Source organism: Peromyscus maniculatus, chromosome 17 (genome assembly GCF_049852395.1).
Source record: "Peromyscus maniculatus bairdii isolate BWxNUB_F1_BW_parent chromosome 17, HU_Pman_BW_mat_3.1, whole genome shotgun sequence".
NCBI classification, from domain to species: domain Eukaryota; kingdom Metazoa; phylum Chordata; class Mammalia; order Rodentia; family Cricetidae; genus Peromyscus; species Peromyscus maniculatus.
Window position 1 is genome coordinate 64,675,303 of NC_134868.1, and position 22,061 is coordinate 64,697,363.

The following is a 22,061-nucleotide window of genomic DNA, read 5'->3' on the forward strand; positions in this document are numbered from 1 at the left end:
CAGCATGAAAGACAGAGCTGGAAATGAATGCTGTGATGCTTAGTTTCATCAGCAACTTTATAAAACCTAAAATCACCTGAGAAGAAAGCTACAATGAGGTACTGGCTACATCTAGTTGCTCTGTGGTTAATGCCTGCAGGAATTATCTTGACTGATTTAATTTATTTGGGATGGTCCAGTCTGGAAGTGGGTGGCACAATTTCCTGGATTTGAGCTCAGAGCGAATAAAATGAGTAAGAGTAGAGACAGGCGGCTGAGAAATCAGGATGTATTTGTTAATTACTATTCGATCTCAAATATGGATGTGATGTGACCAATGATTCCAGGATAGTGCTGCTTTTAATTCCCCTCAGTGATGGACCGTAATCAAGAATTTAGAGCTTAAAACAAACCTCCCGCTAAGTTTCTTTTTCTCAAGCTATATTATTGTGGTAACAGAAATGCAACCAAGCTACACAACTCTCACCTATGCAGAGGGCCTAGTCCAGCCCCATGCAGGTTCTACAGCTGTCAAAGTTCATGAGTTCACACTAGCTTGGTTCGGTTGTCTCTGTAGATTTTGCCATCATGATGTTGATGCCCCTTACTCATAGAATCCCTCTTCCCTCTCTTCAACTGGACTTCTAGGGCTTGGCCTGGTGTTTGGCTGTGGATCTCTGCATCTGCTTCCGTCAGTTACTAGAGAAAGGCTCTATGATGACAGTTAAGGTATTCACCAATCTGATTACCGGGGTAAGCCAGCTCAGGTACCCTCTCCATTATTGCTAGTAGTCTAATCTGAGGGGCCCCTGGCACTGGGGTAAGGATCTATCTATCTCTGGTGCATGAGCCCCCATTACCTGTGGTGGGTTGCCTTGTTTACCCTTGATACAGTGGCGAGGGGTTTGGTCCTACCTCAACTGAATGTACCAGGCTTTGCTGACTCCCATGGGAGGCCTTAACCTTTAAGATGAAGGGATGGGGGTGGGTTGGTGGTGGGGAGAGGCTGGGAGGGAGCAGGAGGGGGGGATGAGAGAGGCATATGTGGTTGGTATGTAAAATGAATTAAAAGATTTTAAATAAAAAATAAAAATTATATATATATATATATATATATATATATATATATATATATATATATATTTCATATGCAACTAAGACAGGTTGCAGGTTCCTGTCTTGAAAAGTGAATGCAGAGTGTAACGTACCATGTGTCATGAATCCAAGCATCATGGGACTCACGACTTGAATAACTCCTGGAATGCTAAGATTATTTCTGTTCACTAGATCAAAGGAAATTCCTGAAGGGCTTTGTTTTACAAGGAATCACTTACTTATATTTTATTGTTAGACTTCCTTTGAAAGAATCCATGAAAGCACTAGTATAAATTTACTGCTATCAAAAAACATTTTATTTTCTATTAACTATATTGTAAAAGTCCATTTAAATGCAAAGAACAGATGTGTCTCATTTCTTATGGTTAATCATTAAATGTAATTATTATATTCAACGCCTAAGAATGATTTGAGGTGACCTTCAAAGAAAAAATATACAATAAAATAAACATTTTGAAAGTGAAAAGCAGATCCAAAAGGAAAAACAATAAAAATAATATTAAAATCCAATTTCACATGGGTGATCCATGTAGCAATATTTGTAAAAGTTAACTGGAGGGGCTCTTGGGAAACATGAGTGGCAGGTGGAAGACCAGTTATCCCTCATGTAAAGCACTAACCGGGATAAACGGTAAGAAAGTAATGAGATAACCTGAGGCACTAGGACTTGAGAGCACAGATCGCTGTGATATGGGGCTCCACATCTGTCGGCAATATCATCACGTTGCAATCTGCAACTATGGGTGATTACAGGAGGCTGTGCCCATGGAGGCCTGGTGCTAAGATTACATCACAGGACACAGACAGTTGTATTTGTAAATATCTGAGGAATTACAGACATATAGTTAGCTTTCCCTAGGGACTTCTTAACTCTGGAACTGAAAGACCCCGCTCCATTATGAGGATATGGGGCGTTGGGCCGATGTTATGCCCCCCCAATAACTTGGCCTTAGAAACGCCATTCTGCAGGAATCAGAAAAACAGGAGTTCACAGCCATAGCCAGCTACCCGGCCTTGACAGAGATAGCTATGGCCAGCCTTGAGAGAGATAACTGTGGTCAGCAGCCTTGGGAGTAAGACAGTTGATATTTTATGGCGGGCCCCTGGCCTTGAGGAATAAGCAGCTGGCCTGGACAAGGCCAAATCAGCCACACACATACGACCCCAAGTTCACCCTGGCTTTCTTTGAAACAACCAATAGGGACCCTGTAACTATGCTTCTCGCTTCTGTAACCGCGCCTCTGCCCCTGGGATCCCATAAAAAGTCCCCCTTGCCCTAAGAAGGTGCGCAAGTCCTCCAAGAGACTTCGCCCCAGGTACCTGGTCTAAATAAACCCTCTTGCTTTTGCATCTGATCTGTGGTTTCGGTGTGTTCCCTGGGTTTGGGGTCTCTCCCGGAGAAAGATCTCAGCCGGGGGTCTTTCATTTGGTGGCCCGTACGGGGATTGAGACCCCTCCCTGGGACCACCGACCCACCATCAGGAGGTAAGCCGGCCGGCCTTGATTTATGTCATCCCTGTCCAGTCTGAGGGTTGTCTGTTTGTCTGAGTGTTAAATGTTGTTTGTTTGTCTCCGCGCCTGCGTCTGATAATCTGTCTGTGTCAGTGGATCTGAAAGGGGGGACCGACGGGTCTGGACTTCGCCACTGAACCCTGGGAGACGTCCTAGGGGAATCTGGGAACCTGGAAGACGTTCCACGGTTCATCTGAAGTGCCCTCTGTGGCACGGTCTGAAGACCCCTCCGGGGGCACGGTTTAAAGACCCCTCTGGGGGCACGGTTTTTCTGGTTTTGCTTTCGGTTTGGAACCGAAGCCGCGCAGCGAGTGTTAGTCTTATTTATATTGGTCTGTCGTTTTTTGTTTTCTGTTTAACCGTTCTCCTCCTAGAAACAGCCATAGGACAGACTGTCATCACCCCCTTGAGCCTCATGCTTAAACACTGGTCAGACGTAAAGAAAGACACGAGCCAACAACAAAGGAGTCGTAATCAAGAAAAAAAAAATAGATCACTCTTTGCGAGGCCGATTGGGTTAAAATGGATGTAAGATGGCCTCATCAGGGAACCTTTAACCTCAGTCTTATTTCACAGGTGGAGGGAAAAGTTTTTGCTTCCAGTCCCCATGGCCACCCGGACCAGGTCCCATACATTGCCATGTGGAGACTCCTGACAACAGAACCTCCCCCATGGGTTAAGCCGTTTCTCTTCCCCTCTGCCCCCCCGGCGGCAGCAGCGCTCGCCGAATCCCGGGGCCGAGGAAGCCAGATCGGCGGATCCCTCCCACTCCCTGTTCCTCCCTAACCCCACACCAGCAAGTCTTTTCCTCTCCCCGCAGGCCGCTGCTCCGGCGCAGGCGGGCGCGCGGGCAGGCTTGCAAGCGGGTGCGGGAGAAGAGAACGCGCAGGCGGGTGCGCAGGTGGCAGCAGGTTATGGCGCCGACGCGCAGGCGGGGCCAGGGGCGGGGCCGGCGACCAGCCGCCATGGAGCGCGGCGGCCCCCGGCGCGGCTGGCCGGGACCCGGGCGGCGGAGGCCCGCGGCGGCACAGGCGGGGCCAGGGGCGGGGCCGGCGACCAGCCGGACCCGGGTGGCGGGGAGCCTGCGGCGGCGCAGGCGGCCTCGGTCCCGGCAACGCCCCACAGCCGCTCGCTCGGAGGGGCGGTGGATAGCGCGGAGGGCGGCCGAGCGGCGCAGTCGGCAGCGGCGGCGCAGGCGGACACGGGATGTGGCAGGGACACGCAGGCGGGGCCGGGGATGGGGTCGGCGAGGGACCGCCCCCTGGCCGGCGACCCACAGCGATGTGCCACGACCGGCTCCGGCCCAATATGGGGAAGGTGACTAGGGGGCGGCGTCACCCATGGACGCCGAGTCACCCCGCCCCGAGTGTTACAACCCCCCCGACAGCGCCGGAGGGACCGGCGGCTCCTGCAGCGGCCCCCAAACAGCGGAGGATGAGTTCCTGCTTCCTCCCCAATTGCCGGTCGCCTACGAGGAAGGCGGGACAAAGCAGCGAAGGTAGGGAACACCTACATCTCTGGCCAGTTGCTCTTAGCGGGTCTCCAGGGGCTCTAACCCCCTACCGATTGGGCTCAGGTTACCAGAAAGAGACGCCGGCAGCGCGTTTTTAAAAAAAAGGACTTAGAGAGACACGGAGGGAGAGGAAAAACAAACAAAAAAGTCCTGGCCACTGTAATGTCTCAGGGACAGGTCAGAGAGGGAGTTAGGAAGTTAGGACGGGAGATCAAAAAAAAAAAAGAACACTGCTTGACAAAGACAAAGTGCTTACTGTAAACAGAGAGGACATTGGGCTCGTGACTGATCAAAAAAAAAGCCTCAAGGGTCTCGGAGACCTAAGCCAAGGGTCCTCAATCTAGAGGATTGGAAAAGTCAAGGCCAGGAGACCCCCTCCCCCCGACCTAGGATAACTCTCAAGATGGGGGGGCAGCCAGTGACCTTCCTAGTGGACACCGGGGCTCAACATTCAGTCCTGACCCATACCGGAGGCTCTCTCAATGACCGCACAGCTTTGGTCCAGGGGGCCACAGGTAACAGGAGGTATCAAAGGACCACCGAGAAAAAGGTTCAGCTGGCATCTGGACAGGACCCAAAGGGACCCCCCTACAAGTCCTAGCCCTTTGAACTGTTCGTGGACGAGAACTCAGGCTTTGCAAAAGGAATGCTGGTACAGAGATTGGGGCCATGAAAGCCCGGTAGCTGCAGGATGGCCCGCCCCCCTGTCTACATGTGGTAGCCATTGCTGTTTTGCTCAAGGATGCAGGGAAACTGACTTTGGGACAGCCATTAACTGTGTTATCCTCCCATGCGGTAAAAGCTCTGGTCCAGCAGCCCTCAGATCGAATGGTGTGCAGACCAGTTGTCTCCCTCAACCCCGCAACCCTGCTGCCTGGTTCATGGATGGGAACAGCTTCCTCCAAGAAGGAGAACGGAGGGCCGGAGCAGCCGTCACCACCGAATCGGAGATAGTTTGGACCTCACCACTGCCACCTGGAACATCGGCCCAAAAGGCAGAGCTGATCGCGCTGACCCAGGCCCTCCGGATGGCGGAAGCCCGGAGGACCAGGAACTAACAAAAGAAAATGGGGGCGGAATGGAGCCCTGAGCGACAAGCTTACATCATAGATGGACAGAGGCCTTGCCTACCAAGAAAAAAGACCGCTAACGTGGTAACCAAGAAATTCCTGGATGACATCTTTCCCAGCCCTCCAACTGATGCAAAAGACGGTGTAAAAACCCCTGCCTGCCGGGAACAACTGAACCGCCCGGTGGTGCCTCACCCATTCAAGATTGGGGACTCTGTCTGGGTCCGACGCCATCAATCTAGGAACCTAGAGCCGAGGTTGACGGGACAGCGGCTTGGGTCCACACGTCACATGTAAAGACTGCCAAGGAACCCGACGAAGCTGAGGGCACCGAGACATCTAGTTCAACGCTCTCCAAACCCACTAAAGATAAGACTCACCCGGGGGTCCCCTTGATCCCCCTAATAGTCCTCCTGACATAAGGAGGGACATCACCAGAGAGCCTGTTTCCCTGACGCTGGCCCTGTTACTGGAAAAAATTACCATAAACAAAATAGCTGCTGGGGTAGATACAGGGACTGCAGCCCTTATAGAGACCGGCCAATTCAGACAGCTCCAAGTAGCCATGCTCAACAGAAAAGATTTAAAAGATAGTTCCAAAGGTCACCATGGTTTACGACCCTTGTCTCCACCATTATGGGCCCCCTAATCGTCCTCCTGCTCATTTTATTGTTTGGGTCATACATCCTCAACAGATTGGTGCAATTCATCAAGGATAAGGTTTCTGTTGCCCAGGCTTTGATCCTAACCCAGCAATATCAGAGGCTCAGACAGTCAGAGATAGAGCTAACCCCTTATTCTCCATCCTAAAATGAAAGATTTCATTTGGTACAAAAGAAAATGGGGGAATGAAAGACCCCCGCTCCATTATGAGGATATGGGGCGTTGGGCCGATGTTATGCCCCCCCAATAACTTGGCCTTAGAAACGCCATTCTGCAGGAATCAGAAAAACAGGAGTTCACAGCCATAGCCAGCTACCCGGCCTTGACAGAGATAGCTATGGCCAGCCTTGAGAGAGATAACTGTGGTCAGCAGCCTTGGGAGTAAGACAGTTGATATTTTATGGCGGGCCCCTGGCCTTGAGGAATAAGCAGCTGGCCTGGACAAGGCCAAATCAGCCACACACATACGACCCCAAGTTCACCCTGGCTTTCTTTGAAACAACCAATAGGGACCCTGTAACTATGCTTCTCGCTTCTGTAACCGCGCCTCTGCCCCTGGGATCCCATAAAAAGTCCCCCTTGCCCTAAGAAGGTGCGCAAGTCCTCCAAGAGACTTCGCCCCAGGTACCTGGTCTAAATAAACCCTCTTGCTTTTGCATCTGATCTGTGGTTTCGGTGTGTTCCCTGGGTTTGGGGTCTCTCCCGGAGAAAGATCTCAGCCGGGGGTCTTTCAGAACTTTATACAACTAAGAACAAACACTTTCATGAACAACCTCCAGAACACAAAAGTAAACTATTTTTTCAGCTTTCTGAAGTGAAAATAAGATTTATTTTAGAAGGGTCAAGCAGAATATAGTGAAACCTTACTTATATCCTAAAAGATTTTCAATTGAATAAATATGAATATATTCCTTGAAAAATGGTAGAAATATAAATACTTATGAGTTTGGAGCTGGGCCAATAAAAGATCTTTATGAAAGGTTGTATAAATATCAAAGAGCTGGTAATAATCATTATATAACTAAAGACACCAAACAGTGATAACGTTCATGAATAAAATACAGAACAGTATTTCCTGGATGTAATATAATTACTCCATGGCTCCATTTTTTTTCTCTCACATTTTCCAAGAAAACAAGAGAACCATGAACCAAGAACTTTCTGAGTCAGTGTAACCTTGTGAATCATTACCTAGGATGTCATTGTAAAAGATGCAATTGATAAGAATCATGTTATGAATTCCTTGAAAACTCTTTATTGCCAATGTTCAGCTTAGAAATTTTGGAAGCATTAAACATTTCAGAAGTGGATGACTGTTTGCAGACCACTTGAAGTCAATGGAGCAATTAGACATGAGACACAGGTTTCCGCTTGGCATAAATGAGTAACCACCTCATTTCCATGACTCTGTTTCTTAACACCTAAAAGCATCTCATATTCTGATCCTGAGGAAAAGAAAATTAACAATCTTCATTCCACAGCAGCAACCTGTGGTTAGTCAACTCAGAGGTACTTTTGATCCCTAAGTGTCTTTGTTTCCTTAGCAAAAGAGAAAGTAAAAATAATATGTTTTTAATTTCCTAGACCTCTTTTCCTACATCGGTGGTTGCATTTTGGTTGCAATGTAAATAAAGGTTCTCTGTACATAGCCAATTTGTCCTAAATTTTGAATACTGAACAACTTAGGAGGCAGATCCAATCACAACACTGAGAAAGTTGCCCATCTACATTGCAAAATATTCTGTCAGTTTTTAGTGTCCTACATGAAGTCAATGGAAATCCACTTTCCAAATCCTCAGAACATCTAAGTGCTATCCATCAGCAACTGGAAAACAAAAATTCTAGTCAACTTTAATATGCCCATGCATCAGTAAATTAATTACAAGGTTAAGTACATGGGCTTATTCAATAGATCTTCATTTAAAAATTTATTACTATATTCTGTTCTTTAATTAATTATTTACCCTGAAATTACCCTATATTATTATTACCCTATGTTTACCCTATAAAATGTGTTTAAGTTAATTTACCAATTGACTAATTTTTCCAAAGTTTTAATTATCATCATAGTGCATCTGTAAATATAATCCATGACACCTGATATATGTCCAGGATTTTATAGATAATATTGTATTTTTAAACATACCTATGGATAGAACTCAGAACATTTAAATAATTTCTAGTAAAACAAGGACACAACAAGTGGTTTTGAAATTGAGATGTATTATTAAAATGTAAAATCTAGAAAAGTATAAAACCTTGAAACAATATATTTTATTTAAAATAAAATTATTTTTGATTTAAGCATCAATACATGAAATTCTCAAAATATTAAAAATATTAAATTAAATAGAAAAAACACAATTAAAGTTTTATTTTATGATATTTATCCAGAGCGTGTAGAAGTGAGTATGATAGAAAGGTAATTGATTACAATATGATGTCTATATAGTGTTAAATATATTCACAAGATATTTTTAAATTGCTATGTACAATTTATATTTCAATTTTTAATGATTAATTTTTAATTGTAATAAGTAAAATTTTAGTATTTTCCCATCATTCATTGATAATAACATTTCCTGTGAAGTAGAGAGTGCTTCATGGTGTCTCTCAGCTCTCTGATCTGTATTGTCATTGACATACCTGGGAAGTGAGAATCTCAACTGAAATATTGCTGTCATAAGACTGGCCTGTGGGCATGGCTATAGGGCATTTTACTGATTGCAAAGTGATGTATATAAAGGGTTGGCCCATTGTTGGTATTATCATCCCTATTAGATGGTTGGTCCTATGCCATATTAAAGTGGGAGCTTATCGTTACTATTTTTTATATATAAATATTATACATTATATAAACATACATAAATACAATCTGCTTGAGAAAAATACTTAAAAATGCATTTCTTTTAAAGAAAGAGGTAGCTATACTTGAGCCTGGGAGCAAGCCCATAAGCAGAACACCTCTGTGGTTTCAGCTTAAAGCCCCTGTGCCTTGAATTCCTTCCTTGGCTTCCCGTGATAGTGGACTGTAACAAGTAAGATAAATCAACCCTTTCCTCTCCAATCTGCTTTTGGTCAATATTCCATCACCACACTAAATTTAAAAAAGTCTACTGTTGTCTCCATAACTTTAGGAGCATCTAGTTTTGATGTTTTACATGTTTTATCTTATTATCTGGTGTCATGTAGAAACATGTATTTTTGAGCCAGTTCTCATCTTGTGACAGTGTGAATAAATATGTCTGGGCTTTTATTCACTAGAGGCACAGGATAGTTCTGTGATATTGTAGATCGAGAGATTTCTGCTATTCTAGATGCTATTTGGCTAATACTTTCAGATAATAATCTTTTCAGCAATTTGTTACTGTACTTAAACCTAATTTTAGTACATCAAATGTTTGATGACTTACATTTATCCTCATTATTTTGTTCCCTCAGCAATTATTTGTATTTTTTCTCTCTGTGTTCTATATGTGAATTATCTTTCAAACTTTGTACTCAATACATTTTTAAAAGAGTCCTTTCTTGATTTCAGACATTCTATTTTGGTAGCATATGTCCCTTATCTGAGTCCTTCCCATTAAAAGCTTTATTTTTTCAGAAAACAAATTGCAGTCTTTGTTCTCATTGTTCTTAAAGCTTTATCTACTTCCTTACTCATCTCAGGTATTCTGGAAAATAGTTTTTCTACTTCTTTCTTTTTTGTCAGGATTTATATTTGATCAATATTTAAGCACAGAAAACTTGCAAAAGTAAAGTTAAATCTTATATATTTTCCTTAAGCAGGATTCAACATTTTGTCTTTTTTTAATTTAATAAATAATAATAATAATAATAAATTCCCTTGATTATATTATTAATTTAATAATTCATGACTTTAAAAGAGAATGTCCCTATTAGGCTCTGGGATTTGAATACTTGTTTTTCTGAAGAGGCACTTTTGGGGGAAGCTTAGAAGGTATGGCCTTGTCAGAGGAAGTATGTCACTGGGGGCAGGTTTTGAGAATTTAAAACTTTCATCATTTTGAGTTCTCTCTCTGTTGTTGAGATGTGAGCACTTGGCCAGGTCTCAACTACCATCCCTATTTGCTATATCTGCCTAACGTCTCCCTGGTACTTTGATGGACTCGGGCCCCCTCAGAAACATAAACCCCAAATAGTCCTCCTTTCTGTGAGTTGTCTTGGTCATTTTGTTTTATCATAGCAGTAGAAAATTCAATACATATATCAAACTGGCTTTCTCAGCATATAGTATTTTCTTTGTAAATCATATAAAAAGAACTTTGGATGACAACTACAACTATATTTTAAAATGGTCTTTGTTTTATAATACATTTAGATTTTCAAATAACATGTGAATAAAATTTTACATATTCTGAACTCAGTATTTCCTATCAGTTAATTTCAATCTGGAACTATCTGTAACCATCAACTTACACTGACATTAGTTGTAAAGAAAATCTGTATTTAATTTAGATTATCTTAGTTTTAAGTGAAAGTTCCCTCTCTGTTCCAAGATCATTCCTAGCATACCACATTAAATTTACTATTTTCATAATAATTTAATGTTTTATTTAGGTACTTTCTTTTCTTAAGTTTTGCAATCTCTGTTCTAGAGTAGTGTATCCAAAGTAATTCATAGGATTGTTCTCTGAACAAAGAGATGCAGGTCATATTCATCCTTGTTTCCTATTGCACATTTTACATGAAAACTTTGGCCAAGGACTATCAGCAATTCTGTATGAGAAGAGCCTACTCTCCACAAAGCTTAAATTAAAATATATGTAATCAACAGGGATGGCTTAATATTGTACTTCCCAGGGTGCTCAGAAGAGACACTACCATGAGCACAGGAATGAATCTAGGTGCACAGAGCTCTTTTGTGCAACTCTGCTGTGGGACGGTCTGTATGTCAAATTGCTCTGATTGGTCAATAAATAAAACACTGGTTGGCCAGTGGCCAGGCAGGAAGTAGGTGGGACAAGAAGAGAGGAGAGTTCTGGGAAGGAGAAGGCTGAGGCAGAGAGACACTGCAGCTGCCGCCATGACCAGCAGCATGTGAAGATGCCGGTAAGCCACCAGCCACGTGGCAAGGTATAGATTTATGGAAATGGATTAATTTAAGCTATAAGAACAGTTAGCAAGAAGCCTGCCACGGCCATACAGTTTGTATGCAATATAAGCCTCTGTGTTTACTTGGTTGGGTCTGAGCGGCTGTGGGACTGGCGGGTGACAAAGATTTGTCCTGACTGTGGGCAAGGCAGAAAAACTCAAGCTACAAATGGCGCCCAACGTGGGGCAAAAGTTTCTACCTAAAACCTGAAAAAAGATTCTAAAACGGAGCTAAAAACAGCTTCCTAATTGTCTCTCTCAAATGAGCAGCAGCTGCCGGTTTGAGCTACTGGCGGGTTCCTAGCGTGAGAGCTCAGTCTGCAGTATGGCGGAAATGAGGCCTCTGCAAGTGGCACATTAAGCTGCGTGGTGGATTTAGCCTTTGCTAGTACAAAACAAAAAGAGGTTTCTGGGCTACACGCTGCTTGGATAAAAGCATAGACCCAGGATGGCTCCCAGAGCTGGCAGAAAAGGTACCACCGCCATGTTGGGAAGCTGAAGTGGGCGGATCCAGCAGCCGCAGCGCCGTTTCAGGCTTAAAAGGCTACAGTTTAAGCAATAGGCTCAAGGTAATATAAAACATAAGCCACGTAAAGATGGCTACCACACAAAGAATCTGGATTATGTTCTCTTTGATATTTGTAACTGAAGAAAAACATTTGATTGCAAAAGCTGTTGAGTTATGCCAAAATGTGTATTTTAAAGGTACCTTAACTTCAAAATTTGGATGTAAGGATATGTTGCTTTGGAAAGGAGGCTCTGCTTTTGTTTCTACAGAAAACCAGAGGCTATGGATTTGTTCCAGATTAAGATACATCAGGTTTGACCAGCCAAGACCACCTGAAAGGTCTCTGATGACACCATGGCCCAGATGATCCAACATCCAGAATCGTTTCAAGGCAACTGTCTCAGACTATACGGTCTCACGGACTACTCCATGATCCTAAAATTTTCTTTGTGTCCCCATAAGATACAGCGCCCCCCTCCAGCAGGAAGTAGTAAGAGAAGCTACGCCCAAATTCCCAAATATACCAAGCTGACTTTGGAGATGTGTAAAAGTTAAAACCTTCCTTTTAAAAAAAAAGAAAGGGGAAGTGCTGTGGGACGGTCTGTATGTCAAATTGCTCTGATTGGTCAATAAATAAAACACTGGTTGGCCAGTGGCCAGGCAGGAAGTAGGTGGGACAAGAAGAGAGGAGAGTTCTGGGAAGGAGAAGGCTGAGGCAGAGAGACACTGCAGCTGCCGCCATGACCAGCAGCATGTGAAGATGCCGGTAAGCCACCAGCCACGTGGCAAGGTATAGATTTATGGAAATGGATTAATTTAAGCTATAAGAACAGTTAGCAAGAAGCCTGCCACGGCCATACAGTTTGTATGCAATATAAGCCTCTGTGTTTACTTGGTTGGGTCTGAGCGGCTGTGGGACTGGCGGGTGACAAAGATTTGTCCTGACTGTGGGCAAGGCAGAAAAACTCAAGCTACACAACTCGCTTATTCATCTAAGTTAATTCTTTCTACACAGTTTCAGCCCTCTCCTCACACTCAGCTCCTCTCTGTGCCCAGTTTTCCTGTCCTCATAGTTTTAGTAAGCTCTTATGCTTTTGACCTGATCTTCATTGTTCTCTGTTCCTTTGTCCTCCATCTATATCCTTCCTGGCTCCTCACCCCTGGCCCTGATAAACTCTACAAGAGATCTGATTTACCCTCTACTGAACTTTTGTCTTCCTCTCTTCTCTCTCATTATGTGGTTTGTCTCTGGAATTTTGCTCCAGTCCTTACTGCACCTGGTTATGCGAAAATCCCTATTGTCCTTAGTCTCTCTGCCATGCCCCTAGCAGAGGGAAGGGGATGATCTGAGCTTCACTTGCATGAAAAACAAAGCTATGCATCTAGGAGCTTGTTTGTCTTTTAGGCTCAGCAGGGGCATTAGTACCTAGTGGAACAGTGTCTGAGAAGCTTAGCTATTCACCAAAATAGTTTGAAAGTATTTGGGCACATACGAACTTCATAGCAGAAGACAGCTGAAATATTAAAAACTGGATAACACCAAATATTCCATAATAAATAGCTTGCCTTTTGACAAACCCCTGGCCGGTCAAAGTATAGCTTTAACACAGAGCTGAATCTCTATAATATATTCTTGTGGCCCACAAGAGCATGGAAATATCAAGACCAGAACTACAGTCTCAATCTAATATGTCAGAAGAGTGGATTGGTTGCTCAGCTAGCTCAATGAACATGAGACTCTTAACAGTCAGAGCATGGGATTTGTCTGCATTGTAAGAAAACCACCACCTTTTACGTTTACTTCTTCAGCATCCCTGTAGAAGAAGACTGAATTTTTATCTCTTTGCTTGAGGACAAATATGACACTATAAACATCGAAGAACTAAAATTACTTTTAAACATAACACTGAAGAAAAGGATGTTGTTATATAGAAATACTGTATTTTGCCGGGCGGTGGTGGCGCACGCCTTTAATCCCAGCACTCGGGAGGCAGAGCCAGGCGGATCTCTGTGAGTTCGAGGCCAGCCTGGGCTACCAAGTGAGTTCCAGGAAAGGCGCAAAGCTACACAAGAGAAACCCTGTCTCGAAAAACCAAAAAAAAAAAAAAAAAAAAAAAAGAAATACTGTATTTTAGTAAGCGCATAATGGAGTAATATGGTAGTTTATTACTGTCAATACCATTTGAGATAATTATATGTTCTGTATTTTTATATGTGTTGTGTTCTTTACAACAGCACCAACACATGTATGGAAAACATGATGTGATATGGTCTTATACCTGTTAGAATTCCTGGCCACTCCCCCAGCTGCATGACCGCACATGCACAGCTCAACAGCCAGGTAAGGGGTCTTACATTTTACATCATCTGTGAGCTGCGTGAGCACACAATCTGCGCATGCGTGGAGTAGCTCTGTAAGCCCACATGCACATGTTCAGAGGAATCCATAAAAAGCAGGTCACTGACTCCTCCTCTCTCTTCTGCTCCCTCCCCCCCCCTCCCTTCTCCTCACATGTCTTTCCAACAGACCTGGCCACTCTCTCTCCTCCCCCCCCCCAAAAAAAAAAGCTCTGATACTGGATTTTGTCATGCCTTGTGGCTTTTCTCACCCGGTAACAGCGCTGCTTAAGGGATAACATTGTGCCACCACACCACTTATTTAAAACCATCAATGCCAACCATGAGCTCAGGGCATAAGAATGTGGGTGACAGTAGTGTGGTTTGAGCAGTTTGTGGGGCCCCTGGTAGTGGGGCCAGGATTTATCCCTAGTGCAAACTGGCTTTTTGGAGCCCATTTTCTATGGAGGGACACCTTGCTCAGCCTTGATGCAGTGGGGAGGGGCCTGGCCCTGCCTTAACTTGATGTGCCAGACTTTGTTGAAGCCCCATGGGAAGCCTCACTCTCTCTGAGGAGTGGATGGGGGATGTGATGGGGGAAAGTTGGGGGGTGAGCCAGAGACAAGGAGAGAGGGGAAACTGTGGTTGGTATTTAAAATGGAAAACAAAACAACAACAACAACAAACAACCTTTACTTAAATTTTTTTTCAATTCTTTTGTAAAATTAAGTGTTTTAAAAATATAACATTTCCCATAGTAATTGGAGCACTGTATGTTTTTTGATTCCTATGTACATGTTTGAGTCCTACTTCAGATCAAGTAGATTGAAGATTTCTTTCTGTTGAGACTGACAACTTTTGCTCTAGCATGTTGATATACAGCTGTATAAGGACAACCAGGGGCTTCTTTGTTCTGTCTGACAGTATCTTAGTACTCATTCACAAAACAATGGAGACCTGCCCTCCATGTCTCTGTGCTACCCAGCCTTGGGTGAGCATCATCATGCTCTCAACTCTGTGAGATCACCATTTTAGATTCCACATATGAGTGATATCACAGGTTTCTGGTATCTGGCTTTGTTTTTTCACGTAACAGAATCATCACCAGTCCCATTCGGTTTGCCACAAATGGCAGTGTTTCTTTTCTGTTTGTTTTGTTTTGTTTTTTAATCTTTGGGAGCCCACCATCCAGATGCCAAATAAATACTTGGAGACTTAGTCTTACGTATGAATGCCCGGCCTTAGCTTGGCTTGTTTTCTAACTTAAATTATAGCATTTCTCCTTACCTACATTTTGCATCTGGACTTTTTACCTTTCTTTATTCTATATTCCCTTCTTTCATTCTCACTCTGTGGCTGGCTGTGTGGCTGGGTGGATGCCCCTGTCATCCTCCCCTCCTCCTCTTCTCGCTTCTCACCCTCTTCCCTACATTTCTCCTCCTATTTATTCTCTCTGCCCACCAGCCCCACCTATTTTTCTCTCTTGCCTAGTTATTGGCCATTCAGCTCTTTTTTAGATCAATCAGGTATTTTAGGCAGGCAAAGTAACACAGCTTTATAAGGAGTTAAACAAATGCAACATAAAAGAATGCAACACAACTTTGCATTATTAAACAAATATTCCACAGCATAAACAATTCTAACACATCTTAAACTAATATTCCACAAATTTTCATGATTTTATGCCTGAGTATTTATTCCATTTTGTGTCTCTATTGCATCTTATTTGCTCATACATCACTTCATGGATATTTACATATGTTTAACTTCTTGATTTACATGAACAATGCAGCACACTGACTTTATTTTGGGGGGTTACATACACAGTGGTGGGGTTGCTGGATCACAGAGTTGTGTGTTATTTAAGGAGCCCCTACTTACTTTTCATATTGCTAATTTAAATGTCCACCTACAGTGTTCATTGGTCTTCTACTCTTCACATAGTGGCTATTCCTTCTTATTGCTTATATTTTTTGATAACTGTAATTCTAATAGGAGATGATATCATTGTAGTTTAGTTTTCATTTTCCTGTTGTATTAATAAAATTCCTGATAAACTATATGTCTTAGCAGTTCCTTTATATTTGCTGGTCACACTGTTATGTGTGGTGGTGATATTGTGTCCCCCAATATATTGTGCACCCTAATAAACTTATCTGGGGTCAGAGAACAGAACAGCCACTAGACAGACATAGAAGCCAGGCATGGTGACACACACCTTTAATCCCAGAACTTGAGATCTCATGTCCTTCTTGGAAAAGACACACGCTTTTAATCCCAGGAAGTGGTGGCAGGAAACAGAAAAGTATGAAAGGCATGAGAACCAGGAAGGAGAGGCTTTTTAAGCTTTTAGGCTTTTAGCAGCAATTCAGCTGAGATCCATTCAGATGAGGACTCAGAGGCCTCCAGTTTGAGGAAACAAGATCAGCTGAGGAACTGGTGAGGTGAGGTTAGCTGTGTCTTGTTCTGTTTCTCTGGTCTTTCAGTGTTCACCCAATAGCTGGCTCCCATGTTTTTTTTATTTATAAGACCCCTTAAGATTCATGTTACAGTTATGTCTGTGAAAATTGTGGTGAAAACACCTTTATAAGGCACTTAAGAGGAGTTTGTTTTTTTCATGAATCACTTCTTAGTCTTTTAATGTTAAATTTTGTGTAATATTTAGTCACCATTACCTCTGACATAGTATGCTAAACCACTTGTTATTAATAGATTTGGAGATGTTACATAAGAATATCGATTATATTTATCATTGCATTGTTGTTAATTGTGGAAATAATAATCAGTTAAATGCCCAGAAGTTACATCTCATTATAAAGTCCATAGGAGGAAATAATAGGAATTTAAGAGAATTTAAGTGCATAGTGCAATTGGAGAAAACACACAATAAACATTTTAGAAAAGTAGAGTAATTTTGTATACATATATCCACAAAGTATATATAAATAACATCTGTTTTCATATTTCAAATGTTCCATTTTCAAACAATGTATATTTGTCTTTGGAAAGAAATTAAACACAAAATTTAAACAAATGTTACTTAATAAGCTGATTAAATTGTATTTGTACATTCCAATTGTTTTACCAAATATTTTTCAATAATAAGTAGTAATTATTCTTACAGATATTATCAGGAAAGTATAAATATCCCAAAAAACAAAGAAATGGTTTTATGTAACTGGCTGAGATTTTGAATAATGAGAGTAATATACCATTATTAAATAGTATAGTTGTCCCTTTATAGAGATATCTTATTAATGGAAATTTTTGTGATATGACTGCTGAGAGAGCAGCTGGGGAGACATCTGCTTAATTCTGTACCTTAATTAAATGTGTGATGTCACAGATGTGACCAGGAAGAAGGCTGGAGAGGACAAATGTGAAACATTAGTGGGAGAAAAAAAATCAAGGTAGAAGGACAGTACCAGGAAAATGAGGAGAAACATGTGGTTAAGACCATGAAGAGGTATATTGCAGCCATAGTCATAGAAACATATTAGAGTAGGGTGGTTATTGAAGTTAGTGTTGAGCTACATAAAATTAAGCATTTCACTCTGAGCAAGAATCTCCACACATCGTGGGATAATTTCATACTAGGATCCTTCTAGAGATAATCCCTGGTTTTCATCAGGACTACATTTAAAACTGTGGCTTACAGGTATGCAGGTTCAAGCTGGTGCAGGATTATTTGAGGCTTGGAAAGGTAATTAGTTGGAAATTTGCTAGTAGTTAAATAAGCAGGCCTAAGGCCAACTGTGAATTCTCCTTTATAGCCATGCAGTCACCATCAGGCAGGATCATCATGACCCACTAATCTCCTTCAGGTACTCAATGTCTGAACATACACATATCAGCTACACTAAACGATTTCAGCTGGTTGTGTTTATAAAAGCAAATACATATTTATGCATGTGTGTAACAATGACAAACAATAAGAGGCAATGAATTTGAGAAGGAATGAGGGAGACAAGAAGGAGATGGAGAGAATAAAGGGAAAATTATATAAATATAGTCCTCACATATAAAATTTTCAAAGACAAAAATAAAAATAAGCATAGGCCTGCCTATAGACCATAAGGAAGAATTCCTTCATGGCTTCTGCTTCAGGCTTCTGATTGAGTTTGTGCCCTAACTTCTATCAATGATGGGCTATATCTTGAATATGGAAGCTGATAATCCCTTTCAAAAAAAGAAATGAAGACACAAATTGAATATTTCAAACCTTGAAAGAGTATAAAAAGTGAAATAAAATTAATTGTATGAAGATATTTCAATATTTTACATATTACAATATGAAGATATAGTATTCACAAGTAATATAAAATTCCATCACATATTTATTTAATCTTAAAGACAGACATTAAAGAAAGATAAAACATTTCTGTGAAGAAAAGAAGAGCTGAATAGATGAGGTAAAGTTATTTTTTAAGAGTAGTTTAAACAATTATTTAAAGGATTGATACCAATAGATGTGCTAATGTGGATGGGGGAAAATCCTGTGAGGATTCAACCTTACACAAAGAATTATAGGGAACTGAGGAAAGCTGAGAGTAGGAAATAGTCTTTCACCCAGAAGAGAGCACCAATTGTATATTCAATATCAAATGATCAAATATCACTAAAGACACTGAGCAGGTTATTTTTATGTCTTTCCAAAACATGTGTTGAATATATAATATGAACTTACATTTATAAATAAAAATTTTAATCTACTTAATTTTTGGAGACTTTAATTAAAGCATGGAACTACTTCATACACTATTAAAACACATGAGCTACTTGTAGCATGAATCTTAGTCTTATTAATAAAATCAAACCTGAGGCCAGTTATTGGGGTGAACATTGGAACATCAGAGAAATAGAACAAGCCACAGCCACCTCACCTCAACAGTTCCTCAGCTGATCCTGTTTCCTCAGACTGGAAGCCTCTGTGTCCTTATCCAAATGGATCTCAGCTGAACTGCTTCTCAAAAGCCTGAAAGCTTAACCAGCCCAAAGCTTCTAGTTTCTGGTCTTCATGCCTTATATACCTTTCTGCCATCACTTCCTGGGATTAAAGCCTCACTTCCTGAGATTAAAGGCATGAGTCGCCATGTCTGGCTGTTTCCAGTGGGGCTTTAAACTCACAGAGATCCAGATGGATCTCTGCCTCCCAGGTGATGGGATTAAAGGCGTGTGCCACCATTTTCTGGTCTCTATGTCTATCTAGTGGCTGTTGTGTTGTCAGACCCCAGATAAGTTTATTAGGGTGCACAATATTTTGGGGAACACAATAGCACCACAGCTACTGATATTCTACACACAGTTTACATGACACAGGATTATCTGTTTATAGTAAATTCCCCTTTTTATGTATGTTTGAGTAGAAATTTGTGAGTGAAAATTTTGCCCCCTTGGTTCTGCAAAATCTTTTTTCCAATAAATGAAAACAGGGTTAGTGTTAGGGTTAGAGTTTTGTACATTCTAAAGTAAAGAGTGAGTTAAGAAGTTGATAGAAATTATTTATATAAATATATTTATATTAATATATATTTAAATATATGAATGTGATGTGTGGGTATGTGAATTATTTTATACCTTTCACTATGGTTTAAAAGAAATCTCAATACTTAAATGTTTTTAAGAATGTTTTAAATTTAAGAAATACTTAAATGTTCAACATCCTTAGCCACTAGGAAAATGCAAATCAAAATTACTTTGAGATTGCATTTTACAGCTATAAGATCAATAACACAAATGACAGCTTATTCAGGAAAATATGTGGAGGAATACTTCTCCATTGTTGGTGGAAGTTCAAACTTGTACAGCCACTATGGAAATCAGTATGGCAGTATCTCTGAAAACTGGGAATCAATTATCTCAAACCCCAATTATACCTCTCTTGGCCACATACCCCAAAGACATTCCATCCTAACCCAAGACGTCTACTTGCTAAACTATGTTCTTAGAAGCCTTATTTATAATAGCCATAAACTGGGAACAACTTAGCTATACCTCAACCAAAGAATGGATTTAAAAAAAAAATGTGGTACACTTACACAATGGTAAGCTATTTTTAAAAATAACATCATCAATAGAAGTAGAGAAAACCATCCTGAGTGAGGCAACCCAGAGAGACAAACACAATGTGTATTCACCTATAAATGGTTATTAGCTATTAAATACTTCATAATCATGCTGCAATCCATAGACCAAGAGAGACTAAGTAACAGGGAGGGCTCTAGAGAGGACACATGGCTCTCCCTGGGAAAGGGAAATAGAATATATTTTGCTGGTGGATAAAGAGCAAGTGGGAATGGGAAGAGGAGGGATCAGGTGAGGGAAAGAGTGTTGTGAGATATCTCTCTGTATGCTGTGAATATGTGTTGCTATGATTGGATTGTTGCTATAATAAAGAAGCTGCTCTGGCCTATGGCAAGTCAGGTTATCACTAGGCAGGAAATCCAGGAGAGAGACAGGAAGAGGAAGGACAGAGTTAGGAGTCACCAGCCAGACACAGAGGAAACAAGATGATAAGGCAGAACTGAGAAAAGGTACCAAGCCACATGGCTAACTATAGATAAGAATTATGGGTTAATTTAATTGTAAGAGCTAGTCAATAATAAGCCTGAACTATTGGCCATATAGTTCATAATTAATATAAGCTTCTGAGTGATTATTTTATAAGCAGGCCACAGGACTGTGGGGCTTGGTGGGACCTGACAAACCTTCTGATCACAAGGGAGGGATGGAAGGAGAGAGAATGGGGAGAGATCACTAGAACTGGCGAGGGGGGGCACTTATGGGATGATGTTGAAACCTAGTGCAATGGCAACTTCCTGGGACCTATGAGAATGCCCTTAGCTAGAACTCGTAGTAATGAAAAATATGGAGCCTGAATCTTGTCATCTACTATAACTAGACACTGCCTGCAGTGGTAGGCCTGGGACACCAACCTATGTCACAAAACCTTTGACCTATGACTGGTTCTTCGGTGATAATTTGTTGTGCTCTAATAACTAGAAATAATCTGAACTAGTGACCTTTGAAGTCTCCAAAAAAGATGATGGGGTCCCACAATGATGATTCTATCAGGACAATGATAATGCCATTAAGCTGATAAACACCACCCAAAGATCGGCTTTAGACTACAAACTGCTCAGGACAATTTGTAGATGGCTATGGAAATCATGATCCAACCTCACAGACTACTCTATCCAGGACTTGAGACAAGCCCTGCACATTCTCATTACCATGAGACTGAACAACAAATGATACAGCTCCCTCCCCCAGGACTTGAAAATCAACCCAAAATTTTCTTTTCAGGATTCCCTGAAGATGCTTTTGCCCCCAGACAGCAGGAGGTAATTTTAAGAACATAATACCCACATTCCCAAGAGGTAGGGTGAGTGGTTTTTGGTCATTCAATGGTTTATGGATAATTGTCATTGTTTAGGATGGTTGGTTACAAGTTGTTATTGTTAATGATGAGGAAAAAAGGCTAAACAAAGAAGATTAAATTCAGGGTTATTGTTTTGAAAAGGAAAAAGAGGACATAGATATGATAAGATACAAGATAGATTATTGAATCTATTCTGAAAAAAAAAAGATATAGAAATGATAGGATAAAAACATAGATTATTGAATCTACTCTGAGAAGAAAAAAGAGAGAATATGGATATGATAAAATAAAAAGGTAAATTATTAAATGCACTTTTAAAAAGATGAGGTATTGTTCAAGGTATTGTACCTATACAACTCATTTAACAATGCAGTGTAAATTGCTAATCCTTGAAAGTTATTACCAACTAATTAGGATATAAAGAAACGCAAGTTAGTATTTAGTCATCTATTACAATCAAACTTGTAGTCATATTAGGTATGTTTTCAAGGTTAAATGGAAATATATTTTAGATAAACAAGTCATCTTCAAACACTTTTGAGATCTAGAGAACATGGCATTTAGGATGTTTTAATAACAGATTTTTTTCTTTGTTTTTATGACAATGAGATATGTCTGCTCTTGGCAGCCCCAAGCTGCTTCAAAGAAGATGATGGGCACTGAAGAAATTCTATAGGGGGTTTACTTTCTTTCTGGCAAAATTTAACCCCTGGGCAAGAAAGTGCCCTGGCATCAACTGCGGACAGTGTGTTATCCAAAGTGGACAAGCAGGACACAAAAGAAAGGACTGTCAATCCTTGTCAAAACAAGGCAGGAAGGCTCTTTAGAAAATCCTGCTTCACAGATTAGTCTGTCAGATATGCTAGG

At 41.3% G+C, this 22,061-nt stretch overlaps 1 protein-coding gene across 2 annotated transcripts; it reads left to right on the forward strand.

Moving 5' to 3' along the window:
* The first annotated feature begins 3,923 nt into the window (after nucleotides 1–3,923).
* Nucleotides 3,924–6,551, forward strand: LOC143269091 (uncharacterized). 2 transcript variants are annotated; one of them, XM_076553765.1, is made up of 2 exons: nucleotides 3,924–4,105; nucleotides 4,923–6,551. In XM_076553765.1, the coding sequence occupies exons 1-2, from the start codon at nucleotides 3,948–3,950 to the stop codon at nucleotides 5,176–5,178; spliced, it is 414 nt and encodes a 137-aa protein (XP_076409880.1). In that variant the 5' UTR covers nucleotides 3,924–3,947; the 3' UTR covers nucleotides 5,179–6,551. The 2 variants fall into 2 exon arrangements, with proteins under 2 accessions (XP_076409880.1, XP_076409881.1); XM_076553766.1 differs by having other exon boundaries at nucleotides 5,310–6,540.
* Nucleotides 6,552–22,061: the final 15,510 nt, after the last annotated feature.